The 22,033-nt window shown below is 32.7% G+C and overlaps 2 protein-coding genes and 1 long non-coding RNA gene across 3 annotated transcripts; all 3 read right to left on the bottom strand.

The window, feature by feature from the left end:
• Window positions 1-1,098: 1,098 nt before the first annotated feature.
• LOC118035873 (LRR receptor-like serine/threonine-protein kinase GHR1) lies at window positions 1,099-5,773 on the bottom strand. The gene is made up of 3 exons (XM_035041533.2): window positions 3,998-5,773; window positions 2,325-3,872; window positions 1,099-1,833 (listed from the first exon to the last, which is right to left on the bottom strand). The coding sequence occupies exons 1-3, from the start codon at window positions 5,052-5,054 to the stop codon at window positions 1,265-1,267; spliced, it is 3,174 nt and encodes a 1,057-aa protein (XP_034897424.1). The 5' UTR covers window positions 5,055-5,773; the 3' UTR covers window positions 1,099-1,264.
• Window positions 5,774-10,682: 4,909 nt separating this feature from the next.
• Window positions 10,683-11,682, bottom strand: LOC140955720 (uncharacterized). The gene is made up of 3 exons (XR_012170144.1): window positions 11,513-11,682; window positions 11,266-11,358; window positions 10,683-11,064 (listed from the first exon to the last, which is right to left on the bottom strand). It is a non-coding gene; the product is annotated as an uncharacterized lncRNA (long non-coding RNA).
• Window positions 11,683-16,867: 5,185 nt separating this feature from the next.
• LOC118035902 (obg-like ATPase 1) lies at window positions 16,868-21,783 on the bottom strand. The gene is made up of 12 exons (XM_035041575.2): window positions 21,617-21,783; window positions 21,366-21,533; window positions 20,717-20,840; window positions 20,330-20,421; window positions 20,099-20,197; window positions 19,789-19,902; window positions 19,637-19,701; window positions 19,056-19,172; window positions 18,730-18,805; window positions 17,910-18,002; window positions 17,658-17,708; window positions 16,868-17,292 (listed from the first exon to the last, which is right to left on the bottom strand). Exons 1-12 carry the CDS (start codon window positions 21,701-21,703, stop codon window positions 17,194-17,196), a joined length of 1,185 nt encoding a protein of 394 aa, XP_034897466.1. The 5' UTR covers window positions 21,704-21,783; the 3' UTR covers window positions 16,868-17,193.
• Window positions 21,784-22,033: the final 250 nt, after the last annotated feature.

Consider the following 22,033-nt stretch of genomic DNA (forward strand, 5'->3'; position numbering starts at 1 on the left):
TGATATTTTAAAAAGTATAGAAATAAGCTAGCACAAACTCCAAACAAAAAAAAAAGAAAAAAAATGAATAAAACCTTATAAACATATCAAATCTCTATAAGAGCACTTTCAAAATCATTGAAAAAAAAATCAATAAGAAAAGTTTACAAACAACAAGAAAGCTTATTAACAATGAACGATGTAATCTACACACGTCGCTTAACACCAAGTAAGTTACTAGCCGTCTTTTTCTGCATATGATAATTTAAAAAGTATAGAAATGAGCTAGGACAAACTCCAAATAAAAAAAAAAATGAATGAATATTAATAGTGATAGGAAAAAAAAAAAGAAGAATGAAACATTTTAACCATATCAAATCTCTAATAATAGTATTTTCAAAATTATTAAAAAAAAAATTCAATAAGACAAGTTCACAAACATAAAAAAAAGATTATTAATAGTGACACATGTAATCTATATAGGCCACTTAACCCCAAATAAGTTACTAGTCGTCTTTGAATATTATGTGTGAATTACACCGGTCATTGTTGATAACTTATGTTTGTGGATTTATATTATTGAACTATATCTAATAGTTTCAATAGCGTCATCGTCAAAATTTTCTTTTTTTCACGTCGTGTCAACTCATTTTGATAATTTATTTAATGGTTTTTTAAAATACCATAAGTGGGAGCTACAGAGTTTCTCTAACCGTGCTATTTTTTTCTTTTATGTTATTTCCTATAAGTTATAATTCTTCCCTTTCTTCTATTTTAGGCCCTGAGCCCACGCTTTACCATGGGTTTATAAATTTTTTTTTATTTAAAAAGCATGTTCCGACGCTGCCTCAGATTTTTTAAAAAAAAATTACAAAATAAATCAATTGGATTATTTTAATAAAATGATATAAAAAAAATTAACAACAATAATAAAAAGATAAAATTAAAAAAATAATTGAACATGGAAAAAATCTTTAGAAGCATGTAATTGGATAAAAAAAACTTAATTAATTCTCTGATTTCTAAAGGGAAAAAAGAAAACAAGAGATGTGAAGATACAGAGAGCAATGCAACCAAACATTCTAATCCAATTGACCACAAGATCTTCAAGAAATAGCCTTGGACTGAAAATCCTCCATCCATTCCTTTTATACAACAATGGTTAATCTCAGTAGCTTACAACACTAAAATGCAAAAGAAAAAAAGGACCAGAGATATGAAAATAGAGGCCAATGAGATATTAAACCTCATATTCAAGTCCAATCAAAATGGAACTGGCTACAAACTATATCGACGAAAGATCTTCATATATGGTCTTGATGCCTGGCCTGTCGGAGACAGACCTTATACATCTTAAAGCTATTCCAAGGACCTCCTTCATTCCCTTGTCAACTGCCGGATTCACCATCTCCGGCAACAGCGCGGGATCAAAGCAATCCATTGCTCTCAACCGCACCCAATCTGTCAAGTCAACACTCCCCCCTTCCCCAGATATCACATCACCTGCACACCTTCCAGTTAAAAGTTCCAACATTATCACTCCAAAGGCATAAACATCTGACTTGAAGGAGGGAAGTGGCTTCTTGGAAGCAGCCAACTCTGGTGCGCGATAACCCAGGACCCCGGCATCAAGTATTTGTTCAATGGTGCCGGCTTGAGTCATGAGTCGATGGAGGCAGTAATCAGCAACCCGTGCATTGAGATCAGGTCCATCCAGAAGTATGTTTGTTGCTTTAAGGTTCCCATGTGGAACAGCACGGTCAAAATGGAGATAGTTCAGGCCACGTGCAACATCAACTGCTACCTTGAGCCTCTGAACCCAAGTTAATGGGGGGCCTTTTCTTCCCGGTCGATCTGAAAAGTCAGGTTAATAGAAATCAAAAGGCAACTTTGTTCAATATACGAAATTCATGCCATTACCAACGTACTTTGAAGATCCTATGATATTGAAACACATTGCTATTGAGTGGCGAGCAGATAATACTCTCCATGCATGTGATTTGGGAAATAAACATGTCTGTATCGCAGGATTACTTTTTCTCTGCCATAATACAGGTTGTAATTAAACTCTAACACTCTTCAGGCAGACAAATTTCCCACTTAGCAAGACGCAAGTATCAAACTAAAAGGCATAACGATTATTAAGTTTCACATTTACAAGACTTTGTCCTGGAGCCTCAAATTTTGCAGATATTGAAAGCATAAAACAGTTACGCTTCACTTCAGCTGTTTTTTTTCTTCTTGCTGGGGAGGGGGTTCTTTGCTTTTCTGACTATTTTACTCAGTTTCATAGAATCGGTAGCCGTGCAACTATAAAGATTGAAGCTAGGAGATCAGTATCTTACCATAGAGAAAGCTTGCAAGGCTTCCAGGCGAGATGTAATCCGAAAGAATGAGTTTCTCATGCTGTGTGGGGCCCCAGTAGTATCCTCTCAAACCTACCACATTTGGATGCCTAATGTTTGTAAATTTTTTGGCCTCCTTGGCAAACTCCTTTCTTTGTTTTGCCACCCCTTCTCTCAACCATTTCACAGTAATAAAGACCCCATTATCCAGTGTTGCCCTGTAAGAAGTCCCATGACTGCTCCTACCCAACACTTCAGCTGGAGCCCTTGACAGCTCCTCTGGTGTCATTGTGATTGTATCATCAAGAAAGTACAGCTCACCAACCAACCGGTCCGGTGACCCTACATCCAGTCGTGCAAGGGTTTCAGCAGCAAATGAATCCCCAGACTGTGGTGACCAGGATAAATGGCTGTGTTTTGTTGGTGAGAAGCCAGTTACTGCAGCCATTTTCTCATCAGGGCTGATAATCTCAGATGATGATCCTTTCTTCGACGTCACAAGATCCTCAGCTGAAACAACCAACGCACCAGCTTTGCCTGTTCCACTAGTGCCAGAGGGGTTTGTTTGAATGTGCCTACGTATACCTGTATTTGTAACTTGACCTGGTGGATTTCTCCTTCTTATACGAATGTAAAGTATGAAGATGGCAAGCATGATAAGAACGATCAGTGCAGTCACACATGCAACAATGACTACCACCTTGACAATGGTGTTGATTGGTTTCCCCCCAGGATTTCCACCAGGAAGATTGTTTGGTCCAGGAGGACCATTTGGAAGGCTTAATCTGTTATTTCCAGGATAGAAAGAAGAAGATGGAAACCTCCTCAGGTTTTCTGGGACAACCCCAGAAAGATCATTATATGAAACATTAAAGCTGCCTATGCTCTCTGACAAGTTGTTTGGCAGAGGACCTGTGAAATGGTTTTGAGATAAATCTAATGAAATAAGCGAGCTCATGTCAGCCATGGAACTTGGAAGGGAACCGGATAAATTATTCCCTGAAAGATTGAGCACTTGAAGACCAGCAAGTGATTCAAAACGATCAGGAAAATAGCCATCAAGCTGATTATGAGAAAGATCAATAACTTGAAGATTGGATTTACTATTGGAAAGGGGAGAGAATACAATAGCACCGTCGAGTAAATTATTTTCAAGGTGGATTTCTTGCAAAGTAGGCGACATTAGTAAATCAGTTAACATAGATCCATCTAGCTGGTTCGAACTAAGATCTAGGACTCTAAGCTTTGGATACTGAGTGATAACTTTTGGGAGAGAGCTGGTAAGTGAATTATGAGAGAGGTTGAGATAATTCAAACGCAAAAATTGTGGAGCTATTTCAGGGATTGGCCCTGTCAAATGATTCTGGCTTAGATCAAGATACTCAATGTTCCCCCACTTCACCATTCGGGTTAAATTTCCTTCAAATCTGTTGTTTGATAGATCAAGCACAGCACAGCTTCCCGTCACCAAAGGAAGTTCCCCGACAAGCACATTTGATGACAGATCAAGGACACTAAGTGTTGTTGACATAATCATGCTTATTGGCCCTAAAAGATGAAGCTACAACGTGAGAGGCAATCATAAAACACAATAAACAGAACTAAGCCACTAAATGTATTATAACTGAGCACAAGAAACTTATAAAAAGCTAAAGCAGTGATTAAAGAGGTACCTGAGAGATTATTGGCACTCAAATCCAGTTCATTTAAGAGCAAAGAATCTCCTTTCAATAGGTCATTAGGAATATACCCGGAGAATTTGTTGTTGCTGAGCCTAAGGACCTGAAGCTCATAAGCAAAATCAAATCCTGGCAAGTCTCCTGACAACTGATTGTAGCTTAAATCCAACACCTTTACACTTGCAAACAATTGCATGTCACCTCCATTTAGCAGTGACCCACTAAGCTGGTTGTGGCTAAGATTCAAAAGCTTAATACTCTCAGACATACCCGGAAGTAATCTCTGAGAACTAGAGCTCACTAGCATATTTCCACTGAGATCAACATGACTAGCATTGGTTTCAAGAAAAAACATCCCATCTAGTTGACCATCAAACATATTCTCATGCAAGTCAAGCACCTGTAGACTTGAAATCAGCTCAAATCCCTTTGGAATCCTCTTGGTAAACCCATTGGAAGACAGATTCAGATATACCAGGTTATTCAGCCTTGTCAATGACATTGGCAATGACCCAGAAAACGAGTTGCGGCTCAAGTCCAACGACTGGATAGATGCAAACCCTGAAATTGAATCTGGAAGTGAGCCGGAGAAGTTGTTCCCAGACAACGAGAGGTTCCTTAGTCTCCCTAATTTACCAATCCCTGGCGGTAATGATGACGAAAACAGATTGTTCGACACATCCATAAACAGAAGGCTTTTAAAGTCACCTACATTGTCTGGAATCTTGCCAGTTATAGAGTTGTTTGCCATGGAGAGTTTGGCAAGCAATGTAAGATTTGCAAACACACTCAAATCTACATCAGCCGAGAGACCCAAGTTATCAAGAACAACCCCAGCAACATTTTCACCATTGCAGACAATGCCATTCCAAGAAGAAGGGCAGCCACCAAAATTAACGGACTCCTCATTCCATGACTCAAGAACATAACCAGTGGGGTCATGCTTGATACCCTTCTTGAATTCAAGCAATGCCAATATGTCATGTGAAGGCAATTGCCCCATGGCAGAAAGGAAAAATAGGGATAACAGTAAAAGCCTTAAGAGCTTCATATTCAATCTATCAAAAACTGGAAAGGGGGTTTCTAGCTTCTAACCAAACCAGCTAAATTTCAGACCTTAGAAGCTCACAACTAGACCCAACAATGACAGCTTGAATGTTACAAGAAAACAAGCCTTATAACAAGAAGAAACAAGCTCAGTCTTGTAAGGGAAAAAAGTTGTTAAGCCAAATGACAAGCAATTTCAACCAAGTCTCAACCATTTAACAGTAAAAACAAGAGAGACCCGGAAAGCCTTTTCTTCAAGAAACAAGAGCATTGACGTCTTCAGAGAGCATAAGACAGTACCACTCAACAAAAAATCACCAACTCGGTACTGTTACCTGACAATGGAGCTCCAAGAGACCTTTACTGCTACCAGTGATAAAAACTCAGCTTCAACAAAGAATATTTTTTTCTTCAACTGACCCCAAGCATTAAATGGCTGAGCTGAGCTACGACACCACAAAACGGGGCCCTTTCTTTGAGAGATCTAATCATATAAGAAGAGCAAAAAATTTTAACATTCTCTCACAAGATCTCAACTTTCATTAACAATGGAGGCTTAGTAGAATCTCCTACTCTAAAAAGACTAAAACTTTAAAGCAAAAATGAAAGAAAAAACCCAACTTTCTAGCTAAGAACAGGGCTTTACGACAGAACACTCACGGGTTTTAGTTTACCTTAAGAAAACCATGAAGAAGAACTAGGAATGGGACAATAAATTAAAAAACCCCAAGATTGTAAGAATTCATAAATGTAAAGGGACCCATAAAATATTTTATCTTAAAGCCCTCTTTTAACTGTCCTTCTTAAATCAGCTTTGTAATACAAAAAGACACTAACTTTTTTCTTTAATTTAGAAAGCAACAAAACCCCATATTTTATCTTAGGCATGTGATTTTTTCATTAAAACAAAAACCCTAATTTGTTTGCATTGATTTTTAATTGTTTTTTATCAGCCATCTTTTTTTTTTTTTTTTTTTAATTTTAGAGCAATGTTGCCTAGTTGGCAATCTGTTTTTATCAATTGGAATTATATATTTTGAATTTGGAGTGTTTGTGTGTCCATTTTATTGTTTATTAATTTAACAAGTATAATTTTAATTTAAAATTAAAGATAAATTAATTTGAAATTATACAATTCAAATATCAAATACAAATAAAAAAAAGTAGGAGTTAAACTGATTTAACCCGATCAACTCAACAGGTCCAGAGACAATTTGGACGATTCATAAAAATATAATTTAACTAAAAAAATTCAAGGCAATATATTTTTTTTTAAAATAATAATGTTGAGATGATAACATATTTTAAAAAAATCAATCTAAATAAAAGACATAGTAAAATAACCTAAGTTTACTAGGATTACCTCAATTAACCTGTGACACGGATCATGAGAAATATCCAATAAATTATGAAGTTTAATATCCAATAAATCAAATATTGAAAGATAAAATTAAAAAAATATATAAATTATTTTTATAAAAAAAACATTATTTAACCAGAATGGAATAAAATAAATAAAACTAAAACATTTCAAATGGATTTTTTAGAATAATTTGAGATTTGAATGAGATAAAATTTATTTTAATAATTTTTAAACTAAAACAAGATATAAAGATTTTGAATTAGATAAAATCTATTTTGACTTTTTTTTTTTTAACTAAAACAAGATATAATGGCCACTTTGGGTAATATAATAAAATTTACAACCTTCTTTTCGAGGGTTTTAGACTTTTAGTGTTAGAGAGCGAAAAAGATAAAAATGATTGGGGTTTTTTTAAGGGGTATACACATTTTTTAGGGCATAAATTAGGGATTTACCCGCCAAAAAGACATGGAATCTTTCACTAACATAGTGGACTTCAAAAGATTTATCAAATCTAGTTTATGATTGTTTTTCTGCTTGGAAGCACTATAAATAAAATAAAAACAATTTTGTTGGGGCTAGTGCCACGTAGGAAGATGGGCCCCACCTACTGCCGTTTGACCTGGGGCTATGAAGGGTCTCTTCACCTTGCAAATCCACAAGAGGTGAAGTTGGTGAAGAAATTATGATAGGGTATGTTGGAGTGCGACCCATGGGTCCCATATTTTGGACCACCACTCAAATTGTGACACGTAGGCATTGCATGTCCCATATTATTACCACTGTGTTAATGGTATGGTACCCATCTTGCTTGTGTAAGCAAATCTAGAGGACCACATGAGAACACATCACCAAATCCTGGTCCACAATGGATTTCTTTGCGTCCTGTTTGGTTCACATTTATTAAACTCAACTCCGGACTGCGGGTCGGTCTCAAACACGGTTGACCCGGTCTCTAGCCATTGATTTTTTTAAAAAAAAAAAATCTCGTTCCACTTTTTATTTTTATTTTTTTTCCAAAATAAAATTGGTTTGACTTTTTTAAAAATAAATAAAGATAACTAGCCTAAATTAACCAACTCAATTTATAACTCGAATTTTGCATCAAGTCGCTCCAAGTAAAGTTTGATAAATTGGAATGGCATATGGCTTGTGTTACTTATGTTGCTTGAAGTTGTTGTTGCAAGATGTGTTTGTTTTTCATATATAATTTTTATTTAAAAAGAACATTGAATTGATGTTATTTCAAATGTTTTTTTTTTTGTTGATTTTAATATGATAATATCAAAAATAAAAATAAAAATTATTTTAATTAAAAAAAACATTTTTACAAAAATACCTTAGCACTGTATGAGTTACATGTAAAGATTATTATTTTTTTAAGAAATAGAGCAAGTATTTATCAAACCAGATTTTCAGCAAGTGAAAATGAATGTTTTTTTTTGTACATGCGAGAATGATGTATAGCTGAATAAAAGGAAGGATCGTAGAAACATAAATGATCACTAGATTTCTACTCATCCCGCATAGCAAAAGACGTTGATGGAGGATAAATTAGTGGGAGGCAATATGATCATGTTCCCATTTCACACCCTCGCATGGTGTTTTTCAAGTAGTTGATGATCGATGCACTGTTAAAGAACACGAGAAACATGAGAACGCACCAGAGATCATACGTCTTATTCTTAGAGCCTCCCTCCATCTTTTCAAACTCTAATTTGTCGTGCAAAAGCATCTTTTGATGCTTTTTGCCCAGCCACCGCGGTTTGAAACGGTGTTAGCCCATGCAAATCAATCACCTGTAGACTTGAAATGAGCTCAGATCCCTTTGGGATCCTCATGGGAGATCCATTAGAAGACAAACACATCCATACATGGATACATACCAGGTTATCAGGTGTTGTCAATGGTGTTGGCAGCGACCCAGAAAAGAAGTTCTTGCTCAAGTCTATAGACTGGATTGACACAAGCCCTGGAATTGATTCAGGAAGCTTGTTTCCGGCCGATGAGAGGTTCCTCGAGCTCCTTCATTTTCCAATCCCCATCGGTAAAGATGCCGGAAAAAATCTGCTAGACACATCCATAAACTGAAGGCCCTTGAAGCCACTTAATTTTGTCACTGATCATAGTTGCAAGACATGGAGAAGAAGCAATGGAAGGTTTGCAGGCACGCTCTGTCCTCAGCATGATAAAAAAAAAAATAAAAATAAAAAAAATAAAATAAAATCCCTGCTAAAAGATAAAATTTTGGTTCATGACACAATCCACCTTCTCTTTCCCGTCTATAATCTCTCACTTCAATTAAAGTTTGGTTTTTGCGCTGCTTTCTTCAGCAGTAATTTCTCTCTGGTTATCTTTGCCTCGACTTCCCTAGCTACATAATGGTATAGCTTGGTTTTTTTGCCTTGATTTTGTTGCTGGAAATTGGTTAAGACAGCAGTATTGGCAAGTTTCCTCATTTCTTGGACTTTTGAGGTTTCTTGGATTTTTTCAACAAATATTAAATAAACTGATATGAGATAGTTCTATTTATATTTTATTTAAAATACCTGATATTTTATGTTATTTTAAATAAATATAAAAAGTCATTAACAAGAATAATTTCTAAATTAAGAGTAAAAATAGTCAAGATTATTAATTCAATTTAATTCTATAAATATTCCAATTGAATTCAATTATAAAATTTAGTATTACATTCCAAACATAAAAATTCTAATAGGTTATCAATTGAATTCAAATAAAATGTGGAATTGAATTTTTTAAAATGGATGAGTTAAATCTAATCTTTTTTTAAAAAAATCTTTTTTTTTTAAATCACATATACAACATGTTGTCCACTAATTTATTTTCTTGACACTTTTTGTGATTGAAGAATTGAGGTATAATTATTTTGATCCTTAAAATCTAATGTTTAACTTGTGCTCATCTTAAAACACTAATAAAACATTTGAAAAACTTCATTAACCTCATTTTGAATTCCAAAACACCCTTTAATCATTTAAAAACTAAAATATCATAAGAAAAAAAAAATTATGGTACATCATCTACCCTTTGACAGAGAAATAAAAAACCATATCCGCTAAACTCTACCCTCCAAGACAAACATATTACATCAAGATTTGTCTTTTTTCATGGCCAAAATATGATTAGTCAGATTTTCTCTCTATTCTCCCCTCTCTTTTTTGGGCATCCCTCTCTCCTATCTTAGAACTAATGACTGAGATGTAATGAAAATAAAGTTTTAAAGATCAAAATGAACAAATTTAAAAGTACTAGGACCAAATTAAAAAAACTAAAAAAGTTAGGGATCAAAGTGTAGATAAAAATATGTTAGAGGACTGAAAAAATAAACTTAAAAATAAAGGGGTCAAATTGAAAAAAAAATTGAGGAATCAAAGCATGGATGAAAATGAAATTTGATGACAAAAATGAACTTTTTTGTAAAAGGACCAAAATTTTTAAAAAAAACAAAGGACCAAATAATTCATAAGTTTTGGAACATTTAGAATATGGTTCAAGTTGGTTTTACATATAATTTCTTTAAACATCTGCCTTCGACTGTATTGAAACTTTACTAGAAAGATTGTACCCCTTTCTCTATTGCTCTATGAGTGATATATAACCATGAATGACTCGTGTTATATTACGGGTTAGGTTAAACTTTTTCTAGTATAAAAAAAAAATGTGTTTAAGCAATAAATAATTTTTAAAAGAGTAAGAAAAACTTAGGACTTAGGTCATCAATTCGAGCAAGTTCAAATAAGTTTGATTAATTTAATAATATAATTGTAAAATAAAAGGCCAACTACAAGTATATAAAAAAAAAAAAATACAATAACTAATAAAAAAAATACTATCAATATTATGAAAAGACACCAATAATAGATGAGAACAATGACAACTTCATAAAAACAAAAATTATAAAAAAAAATTATGAAGTTCAATCATCATCAAAACTAGCATGAAAGATGAATTAAAAAAAAATAAACAAACTTAAAAAAAATGATAAAAATAATTGACTTCTAATCAATATACTAAACATGTGATAAACGTATGAAGATAAGATAACCTCGTAGAAAAAAAAAAAAAAGAAGGTCAACATCTAGGCAAGCAAAATAATTATAATTGAGAAAGAAAAAAATCAATAAAAGAATGTTGAAAGAAAAAATTTAAATTAACCTCACTTAATTCGACTAATGTAATGATCTGGGATATAAAATCAGAATAACTCTATAAAAAAAAAAAAATTACAAAATTCACGAAGCTGAAGGTCCAATAATATAATATTAAATGATAAAATTTAAAAAAATATATAAAAAAAATCTAAAAAAAAGTATCAAAATCAAATAGGCTAGTCTCCAAAACCGGTGATATTTGCTCAAAGATGTTTGCAGTTACATTCCTGCATATATCGAAATATCGACTCGATGAAACGACTACAGACAGCAAAACAGGATACATATATTTTTATCTTTTCATATGGTTGGGCCATAGCGCCTCAAGATATGACCGAGTTAACAATTTCCGATTCCAGTGTCGATATGCAAACTCCATTGCTCAATGCAGTTATGATTCTTCCTTCTTGCCACCCCCGGACACGTTGAACTTGAACAATACTACCAAGCTCCTTTAGATCATCAAATTTCATGACCTGATCATCGCCAGAAAATCCAAAAGTTCGAAATCTCAAGGCTAAATTTTTTTGACTGTCACCCACAAAAATCAAATATGCATCAAGACCATTAATTGACTTTGAAATTAGAAAAGGGCAGGGACAGTTAAGATTGAAAAAGGTAAAATTAACCAGTTTGTTAAAAAAACGTAAATCAAAAGGCATGAACCAAGAACAAACCTCATCGCATATAAATCCTCTCTCAAAATCGGTATGGATTGTCCCAGCAGCTTGAGGGGCCTTTGTCTGTCGTCTGATTTGCCAACATTTCACCTGCAAGAGCAAAACAATTCTGGACATTTCAAATCAGGCTAATTTATCAGAACAATGGTTATAAATGGCTGGTTGGTAGAAGTAATTGTGTAATAAACAGGAAGTAAATAAAACAATTCTGAAACCAGACAACCATACAAAGAGAAATAATAACCTCGTACAAGGGATAAAAAATGGGACATCGGGATAGTTTGTGATAAACAAAAGGTTATAAATGGTCTGCTGGTTGAAATAACTATGCCATCAATGAGAATGGGAAGGGCATTAATTGTAGTGGAAGAAGCAAACGTGCATAGCAGCACCAACCCTGTAGAACCCCAGAAAACAAAGTCCCAAACCAGTTGTGTTTTTTTTTTTTTCATTTTTGGCTCCTTTAAGCAAGCTAAAGTGTTTGTGTGTTTGGAGTGTTGAAAGAAAACATGATTTGTGGTTTTTCTGAAAAATTAAGGAACTAGTCTATTGGTTAGGAACTAGTTGACCGGTGAATTAAATGAATTAGTCTACTGGTTGAGAATTAATCGACTGTTGAATCGATAGAATTACTTTTCTTGTTCAAAATACGATTTTCTTTGCTCAGTATAATTCTTGAGTTACGAAGAACTAAGGAAGCTTGAAAATCACGATCAAGTGGGAAATAGACAATAGTAACTGCTACTGATGTTGAAATAAACTCTCAAGTACTGGTGCAATCTGCTAGGACCTAACAATTCATCCCACAGGCATATGCCCTGTTGTAACTCATTTTGAATTAAAATTAGAGTCAATGGGTGTTTTTACCATTTTCACAATGGTTTTTTTATATGTTATTATTGAATTAGCTTAGGGGCAACTTGATATTTGAGTAAAAATAAAAAAATAAAAAAGGATAGATCGCGTGAACACACTCCCCAGCACACTTTTTTTCATCATGTTATTAGAATCGCCATGGAGTCTTCTTCCTTGTATGTTATATATTAGCATTGTGCTTTGTTTTGTCGTCAATTAGTCTTTTTTTATTATTCCCTTTTTTTTTAAAATTACAGTTTTTTTTTGTTGTTAATATTTTAAATTCTTATTTTTTTGATTTATAATTTTATTTTTTTATTTTATAAAAGTTTTATTTATTTTCAATTTCATCATTTCATCATGGTTTGTTATGTATTTTTTTCAATCTAGTACCTATTCTTCTAATTTTTATTTTCTTCTATGATTTTTTTGTTAAAGTTTTATTAGTTTTTAATTTCACCATTGATGGTATTTTATTTTTCAATTTGGTCAATATCTTAAAAGTTGAAATTGACAAAGAAAAATAATATAAAAAATTTGAAAGCAAAACATTGTAGATTATTATTGTGATCAACGATGCAATAGGTATGTGTGAATAATAGTTATCACACATACACTCTTTAATTTTTATTATTTTATAAAGTTTAATAATATGGTTTTCTGTAAAATTTATTTTTTAATTTTTATAAAAAAAAATAAACTATAAAAAAGTCAAGTTCAATTAAAAAAAACACCCCATTAAATTTATAAACAAGAATAATTTGAGTTATTTGACAAACCAGCAAATCACACTAGCTTAATAAAAAAAATTACAAATTTAACTTTCTAACCATCTTAATATTAAAAATTAAAAAAAGAAAAAAAAAAGTTAAAAAAGAAGAAGAAGAAGAAGAAATAACCTATTTTTCAAGTAAAAACAAAAAACTCAACGTGGAAAGTAGCAATCCAGGTGAGAAGAAAGAACCACGGTTACCGATTCAAGAAGAAAGAGCGCAGAAAGTTCATTCAAGGTAAAAAGGAAAACTAATATAAAGGACAACAAACCTGGCTTTTCCAGATACTATTTACTTTTCCATTCAAAGTTAGCCTTTACGTGGCTTTATTCAAGCCTGCCACGTAAGGAAAGCAGTAAAGCATAATGTTTATTTTGCGTTTCAAAAATATTTTTTAAAAAATTTTAATTTTTTTTTATTTTTATATTAATTTTAAATTAATATATTTTTAGTATTTCTAAATAATTTTAATGTGTTAATATTAAAAATAATTTTAAAAAATAAAAAAAATTATTATTGATATTTATTTTAATATAAAAAACAATTACTATTATACTCACAAACAAGTTTTTCCAATACGGTATGAAAAAAGAATGATTAAAAACAATTACTTATAGAGAAAAAAATAAATTTAAAAAGTATTTAGTTGCATGTGTGGCTGTACAAAAATTACCTACAGTATGTTAGGAAAATGATTTAAAAGGACAAATTAATTTTTTTTAATGTTATTTTGATAATTTCTCACAAGCAGTGTAAGAAATTTTTTTTCCTTCTCTTAAAAGCATCAAAATCATGTGTTTGTTATTTCGCAAAACTTATAATTTAATCATAATTTTTAATAAATCTCATGTTATAAAATATATTTATAAATGCGGTGGGAGCCAAAAGCACTTCAATCATAAAAAATAAATAAGCTTTCATGTTTTTTCAAGGCTAATTAGTTTATTTTAACTATATATATAAAAAAAAAAATCGTTGCATACACTAGCATCACCATTACCAATATGCTATGAAGCGGTGAACAATAGCACCGCATTTTTTTTTTTTCATTTCTTTACTCTGTTTTTAATTGATCAAGGGTCACCAATCTAGTGTGTATACTAGTTACATGATCCGCGGGATGCCTTAAATTATATTTTTTTCATATAAAAAATATAAAAAAAAATTAAGATTTAAAAGTGTTAAGTTTTTTTTGCAAATCTATATCAAGAATCTTAGGTGTGACTACAACGCCTGACCCAGAAGTAATTTTTATAATATTAATAATAACATTAAACTTACATAACCCAAGTTTAAGTGGGTCTAGTTGCAATATCAAACCCAATAGTCTTGGATGTGGGTCTAACTATAAGATTGTGTCATAAAAGTATGACAGGAAAAAAAAAACTAATGAAGAAAAAGAAAAAAAAATTGAATTAATTGGGTTAACCTTTCAAACTAGGTTAACCCGTCAAACCTTGGATTCATGACGTGAAAGTTTGATAACTAAATAGAAAAAAAAAATTTGACGGGTTACCCAAAATTAACTAGGCTAACCCGTCAAACCCGGGATCCATGTCATGAAAGTTTGATAAGTAAATAGAAAAAAAAAATGAACATTAACAAACTAAAAATTGACGGGTTAACCCAAAATTAATTAAAAAAAAAAAAAAGACATTAGTTTATATAAAAACAACAAAAAAGAAAAAAGAAAAAAAACTAAGGGCATCAGCCAATGATTAAATTAAAAAATTAATATTGATGAACGAAATGAAAAAAAATATTAATTAAAAAAAAACTTATAAGAAAAAAAAAACTAATAAAAAAAAAAGAAAAAAAATATAAATTAACTGGGTTAACCCGTTAAACTTAAGATCCATGTTATGAAATTTTAATAATTAAATAGAAACAAAAATTAATATTAACAAAATAAATAAAAATAATAATTAAAACAAAATATCAATCTTTTTACCGTGAACTGTATTATTGTGTCGAAGAATAAGGGCTACGAAGTTCTTTACATGGTTGACGCCATTGATGAGTACGCAGTGGGCCAACTCAAGGAATTTGAGGGCAAGAACTTTGTCTCTGCTACCAAGGAGAGCTTGAAGCTTGATGAGACCGAAGATGAGAAGCAAATGCAGGAAGAATTGAAGCAGAAGTTTGAGGGTCTGTGCAAGGTTATCAAGGTTGTGAAGGTTGTGGTGTCTGACCGTGTGGTTGATTCTCCTTGCTGTTTTTCTCACTCCCTCCTCTCCAGGGGACATTGGATAGTTTTGAGAGCTTGCCTTGAAGCCATGTTTTTCGCCATTTTATTAAAGTATTTTTTGCTGTGAGGTTCTAAAGAATTAACTTGGATTGTGACATGCATCGCTGAGTTCGTGTTTGCTGGACCAAAGTGAGTCCTTAACTCGGATAATAAGTCTCAGTTTTGTTATAAAATTGATTTGATTTAGGAGATGATCAAGAAAAAGGATAAAAAAATATAGAAAAAAATAAGGGATGGAAATGAAAAATAAAATGAATCAAAAAAAGAATTAAAAAAATAAAAACCAAGTTTGATAAATGAAAAAAATTAAAAAAATGATAAAATTAAAAAAACATTCAAATTCTATAAATCATTTTAAATAAAATAAATAATAATTAAAATAATTAGAACCAAGTTAGAGAAAAAAAAAAAAAAAAAAACCAAAGTTGAAGGGTTGGTCTAAAAAATTTGAGGATTTTACGTGAAAATGAATAAATAAAGAGGAAAAGAAGAAAGAAGTCTGATGGTGACAAAGAAGCCGTTTGTTTACACGGCCGCGGTTACGGCTGCGTTTTAATTACAACACAGTTTATAGCCGTTTGATAATGAAAAAAAAAATGACTTACTGTTTATGGGTCCTATATGTTTTTTTGTGTTGGAAACGCAGTTAAAAAAAAGCAAAGAATTCTTGCTTTTCTTGCATTGTTTATACTAATTGCACTTTCAATTAACAGTGCAATTAGCATGAATAATGCATATTGATACACTGTTCATCTGAACAGTGCAAGAGAATTGCATTGTTCACTTAAAAAACAATGAACAGTGCAATTCACTTGCACTGCGTGAACTTTTTTTTTTAAGTGTGTTAATTTTTTTAACATTTTATTTTTAAAAAAACTAGTTTAAAGTGAATTTTTTTTTCCCTGAAAAACTAGTATAGAGTAAATTAAATTCACTAGCATTGTAATATCAATTTTATATCTGATAATATTTTATCTAATTTTATTACACGCTCAAAAAAATTATGAAAACTGTAATTTTTGTCGAATGTATTTCATACGTAATGGAATTGTAGATGGTTTCATGGAATAATAAAAAATATTTTATATAAAATATGATTTATTTCATGATGTAATAACAATAATTAAATCCACAATATTTAAATTAAAAATCATCAATATTAATCTATATCTTTTTAAAATTATTTTATAACCTCAATTTCAAAAATATTCTTAACCAAACTCATTAAACTATTTTTTCTTCAACCTTAATTTCAACCACAATTTTAACCAAACACCTATTTTTTTAAACCAATCTCAATTAAAAATACATTTTATAAAACAACTTTTTTTAAACCAACTAACACAATACCTAACACAATCAAACTAGTTATTTATTTGCCACACCTGCTACTATCCCAAAATCTAGACACCCACATGTTAACATACATTTTTTTTTAATAATATTTAAATTTAATAATAATTCACCCCTTAAATCTCATGGCAATAACGCAACTCGATCATTTTACTTCTTAACATTTTTTAAAAAGACCATGCAACCCCTGAATGTTAAAGGCAATTTTATGTTTTTTTTTTTTTTGTTTTTTAAAAGTAATTTAGTTTCTTTACCGTAGAAAAAAAAAATAACCGAAAAAACCTGGTAATTTATTTTGTTTTATGTAATAATGAAGGGAAGAATCCTAAAAGTAAATGATCAGCAGAAAACTACTAATACCACATAAGCATAAACACCAAAAATACACCAATCATTTCACTGACGGGTTTGAAAGCATAAAACAAAGTGTAATCTAGACACCAGCTTTTATAATAAAATGAAAAATTTGCACATCAATCTCAGGGCCTTGCAATATTTGCTCTAAGATGTTTGCAATTACATTCCTGCATGTATCGAAATATCGACTCAAACAAAGGACTACAGACAGCAAAACAGGATACATATATCTTCATCTTTTCATATGGTTGGGGCATAGCGCCTAAAGATATAACTGAGTTAACAATTTCCGATTCTAGTGTCGATATGCTAACTCCATTGCTCAGTACAGTTATGATCTTACTTCTTTCCACCCCCGGACACGTTGAACTTGAAGAATATTATGTCTCCATCTTGGACAACATATGTCTTTCCCTCCTGCTTATACTTCCCAGCAGCCTGAGCCAATTTGCAAGAGAAATTTAATTCGTCATAAAAAAGGTATCTACACGTAGCAAAACACTTCTGCATATATGGCAGCAGGGCATTTTGGAGCAATCGGGACATTTCAACCTTTCATTATCATTTATACAACCACAACCATACACTGCTCATCATGTTGCATGCTTTTAGCTTCTATGAAAGACAATTAAATCTCATTCAGTTTCCTTTTTGCAATCTTTGAATTTCCCCTTGTTATAGCTATTACTCTGTCTAATTCCATCTCCACACAGTTACTAAGGAAAAATATTGGAGCATGGAATACTCATTCAATCCCTGAGGTTTGCCAAGCAAATAAACAATGTTTTATTCAGAGCACATACCTTAACAGCTGACTCGCTACCAAGCTCCTTTAGATCATCAAATTTCATGACCTGATCATTGCCAGAAAATCCAAAAGTTAGAAATCTCAAGGCTAAAATTTTTTAGCAGCCACCAACAAAAATCAAATATGCATCAAGACCATTAATTGACTCTGAAATTAGAAAGGGGCAGGGACAGTTAAGATTGAAAAGGGTAAAATTGACCAGTTTGTTAAAAAAACGTAAATCAAAAGGCATGAACCAGGAACAAACCTCAGCGCATATAAATCCTCTCTCAAAATCAGTATGGATTGTCCCAGCAGCTTGAGGGGCCTTTGTCTGTCGTCTGATTTGCCAACATTTCACCTGCAAAAGCAAACAATTATGGACATTAGGCTAATTTATCAGAACAAAGGTTATAAATGGCTGGTTGGTAGAAGTTGTGCAATAAACAGGAAGTAAATAAAACCATTCTGAAATGAGGCAACCATACAAAGAGAAATAATAACTCAGTATATAGGATAAAAAATGGGACATCGGGATAGTTTTTGATAAACAAAAGGTTATAAATGGTCTGCTGGTAGAAATAACTATGCCATTAATGGGAAGGACATTAATTGTAGTGGAAGAAGCATACGTGCACAGCAAAACCAACCCTGTAGGACCCAAGAAAACAAGGTCCCAAACCAGTTGTACCAGAGTGTTGCAAACAGGTTATGAAAACTAAGGAAGCTTGAAAATCACGATCAAGTGGGAACTAGACAATAGTAACTGCTACTGATGCTGAAATAAACTCTCAAGTACTGGTGCAATCTGCTAGGACCTAACAATTCATCCCAAAGGCATATATCCCAGGTTTGAGATGTTTCCCAAGAGAAAGCACACTTTTTTAAGGCCGCAAATCCAAGTCTCTGAGCATAACTTCCTAAATGATAGACAAAACTTGCAGCAATATTGTTTCTTAGGAAAATTTCAATTAATGAACTAGGATATTGTAATGTGATTGAGTCCACAATTAACAGGAAATTGCATATAAAAACACATTATGTTTTTTTATTGTAAAAAATAAAAAAAGGGTATAGGTATCTGTTACCTCATCAGGGCCAGCAGTGAAAAAATATATGAGATTAATTGCTGAAAATCCAGTCTTTATGATCTTCGAAAGGGCACTGCAGCAAAGTGAGATTTGGTCAACAAAGCATAAAGTTATAAGAAAAAAAAAATTAAAAGTACATCACCTGTAAATAACTATATTCTGCAGCACATCTCAACTTCAAGAAAAATACAAGGGGAAGGAGGGCGGGGATTAGTTTTTTTATTACCTAAACACAACTGTTTTTCTCTCATATGAGTATACAGATCTAAAGAGGAAAAAATAGTTAAAGATATCATACAAGCCACTGGCTCCTCAATACCAACCTTTGTACCTTGTTCTCCTCACAATATTTATCTGCTTCATGCGGTAGCATATCAGCAAGATTTCTCTCTAAGACGCAGCTGAAAGGAATAATGGTTTCACCCCCATGTTCCTGCACCCTAGGAAAGAAAACAATTGACTTATTCCTTTCGTAGAAAAACAACTAGAAGAGATATATTTTTGACAAGTCGATGGCAAGCATAGAATGATGGTGCTGGAATGCACTGTTGGAAGTTATATCATTATCAAGAAAAAAGAACAGGGTGATGTGCACATAAGCATGCTTTCTTTTCTTTAAATATGAGAAAAGCAGTTGTTAGTGTTATTGATGTAAATTGTTGGGGTCCAAGAGCACCATATAAACATACAAGACAAATATTATGGACAATTACATACACGTGTGTGAGCATCAATCTGTTATGAGAGACAGAGAAGATTTGTGAATCATTAAATGTTGAAAGCAGCAATAAGTTGCTGCAAATGCTGTCAAGCATGACAACAAGCATACAAAGACTCACATAGGGAATGGGGTGACAAGAGTTCATATAAACATAGGTAGACTTGAGGAAAAAATTGGACATACCATGTGTGAATCTTGGGCAAAAATTTGTTCTTTTTTCTTTGGTAATCCCTTTCATTCATGTTAACCTGCAAAATGAATGCAAGTTTCACCAAGGAAGATCATTAAAACTTTCTATGAAGAGCCCGAGAAGGATAGGAGGGTAAAATACTTACCAGGTAAACGACAGGCTTGGCAGTAAGCAGCTGAAAAGTATTCAATATCTCAATATCAGCAGCTTTCCAGTCTCCCAAGCGTACATCTTTCTCTTCCTCAAGCCATGCCTTGACCTAACATGCACCGTCATTGCTTGACATCAGTTACAAGAACAAGCCAGTAGTTGTCAGAAAAGGAATAAGCCAGCAGTCCCTTATTGACCATTGCAAATGAAGAAGAAACCTGTAGCCGGACCTCTCAAACCAACATGAATAGATGAAGATTCAAGCTCAGATATTATCCAAAGTTCCAGACCACAAAACTACATACCCTTTGACACATCTCCATTTCTATTTTCAACTGCTTATCATTGCTCCTCTTCATGCTCTTTTCAACATCCTCTATCCTCCTTTCAATGAACTCTATATCCTACAATAATGTCGCAAAGAATATAAAAAACTGCTTCACCTCAACTGAAAAGTTTCACAGTAAATGACCAAAAATATGTTACAGGACGACAATATTTAACTGCCAAACAGCATCAGTGTATCCATAACATACCTTCAGTCTGAGCTCCGCACTAATAACCTCGAGATCTCTAACCGGATCCACAATGTCATCAACATGTATAATATCTGGATCCTCAAAAGCTCCTATTAAACATGCATAGATACAAAGAGTTAATTCCACTTCAAGTGCACTTAACATCAAGTACAAAAGGCAGAGAAAAAAATGTCAAGTATTAGGTTCCAATCCTATTTCTGATTTCTAATATAACTCCAACATTAAACAGTTAACTCTATCCATGGAAAGGAAAGGAAAGCACCATGTTCCTTATTCCCCTCTCTGACACATGTGCAATAGTGGTTCTGCTATCAAAATCAGACATTAACCGCATTATTGAAGTGATAGAGACCCAATTCTCATACAAAAAGTTAGAAGTCTTACGCAAAACATGAAAAATTCCATCAACAGCACGGATATGAGACAAGAAACTGTTTCCCAGCCCTTGACCTGCATGTGCACCTCTAACCAATCCAGCAATATCATGAATTTCCAAGAATGCTGAAACCTGACCATTAAAACATTTCAATATTTAGCAGCCCTCGATAAATTGTCATTTTCTTCACTTTCCCCTCCTATTTTCAATCAACTCTATGTGTTTCTTTATTTCCTTCTTCAACAATAGAAACCATGTTAAATCCAGCAAACTCATAACAACCAACTCAAATTGAAGTTATATTTGCACTGGTTACGTTAGTACATAAAACCCACAATAACAATCATAGAATTAAAACCCTTTAGAATATATTGAATATAAAGTACTTAGATAAAAGAACAGCACAAAATGTAACTAATCAACACCAACAAAAAACAGAGACTTCTAAATATAAAATTTTATCTCTTTAAAAAAACCCCAGTAATAAATTCTCATTGTTTTCACTTCTACTTCTACCCATATTTCAACCAACTCTATCCATTTTCACTTCATAATTCAACAATTAGAGCATGCTTAATCAGTCAAATTCATTAAAAAAAAACACTAAAAATTAAGGCTCCAAATAAGGCGGAATTTAACAGCTTGAAGTCCACAAACCTCGCTTTTCGGCTTGAACAGCTGGCAAAGCCACTCAAATCTCTCATCAGGAATATTAACCCTAGCCTCATTAGGTTCAATAGTGCAAAACGGGAAATTCTCAGCTGGTATTGACATCTTTGTCAGCGTATTAAAAAGGGTCGATTTCCCTACATTCGGCAATCCAACCTGACAAAAAATAATAATTTTACACATAAAAACACGAAAAGGAGGTCAAAATATGGAAAAATAGAGGGGAAAAGAGAAATTACAATGCCGATCTTGAGGTGAGAAGAGAATCGGCCGAGAATCGGTCTCTCGGACGGCGCTTCTTTCGATTTTGAGGCTTTTGGCGGCATGTTTTGGGAGAGAGGGATTTGATTTAGGGTTTTAGAGAGCTGAAACAGTGAGGGAGTGGTCAGTGGTGATGTTAGGGTGAAGAAGTGGCAGAAATGGGACTGAATTGGGCTTTAGTTAGATTTGTATGGGCCTTTTGGAATGAGCCCAGTTAGTAATATTTAAATCCAAGTTGTGATCTGCTGAGGATGGGTCCCTCACAGGGTGGATAAAAAACAGTTTCGTTAAAAAAAAAAAAACAAATTAAAGCAACACTTATTTTATATATAAAAAATAGTCAAAATAAATTTTAATTAGATTATAAATTAGCTCATTAAATTGACATGTCATCA

The sequence above is a fragment of the Populus alba genome, chromosome 1, assembly GCF_005239225.2.
Source record: "Populus alba chromosome 1, ASM523922v2, whole genome shotgun sequence".
NCBI lineage: Eukaryota > Viridiplantae > Streptophyta > Magnoliopsida > Malpighiales > Salicaceae > Populus > Populus alba.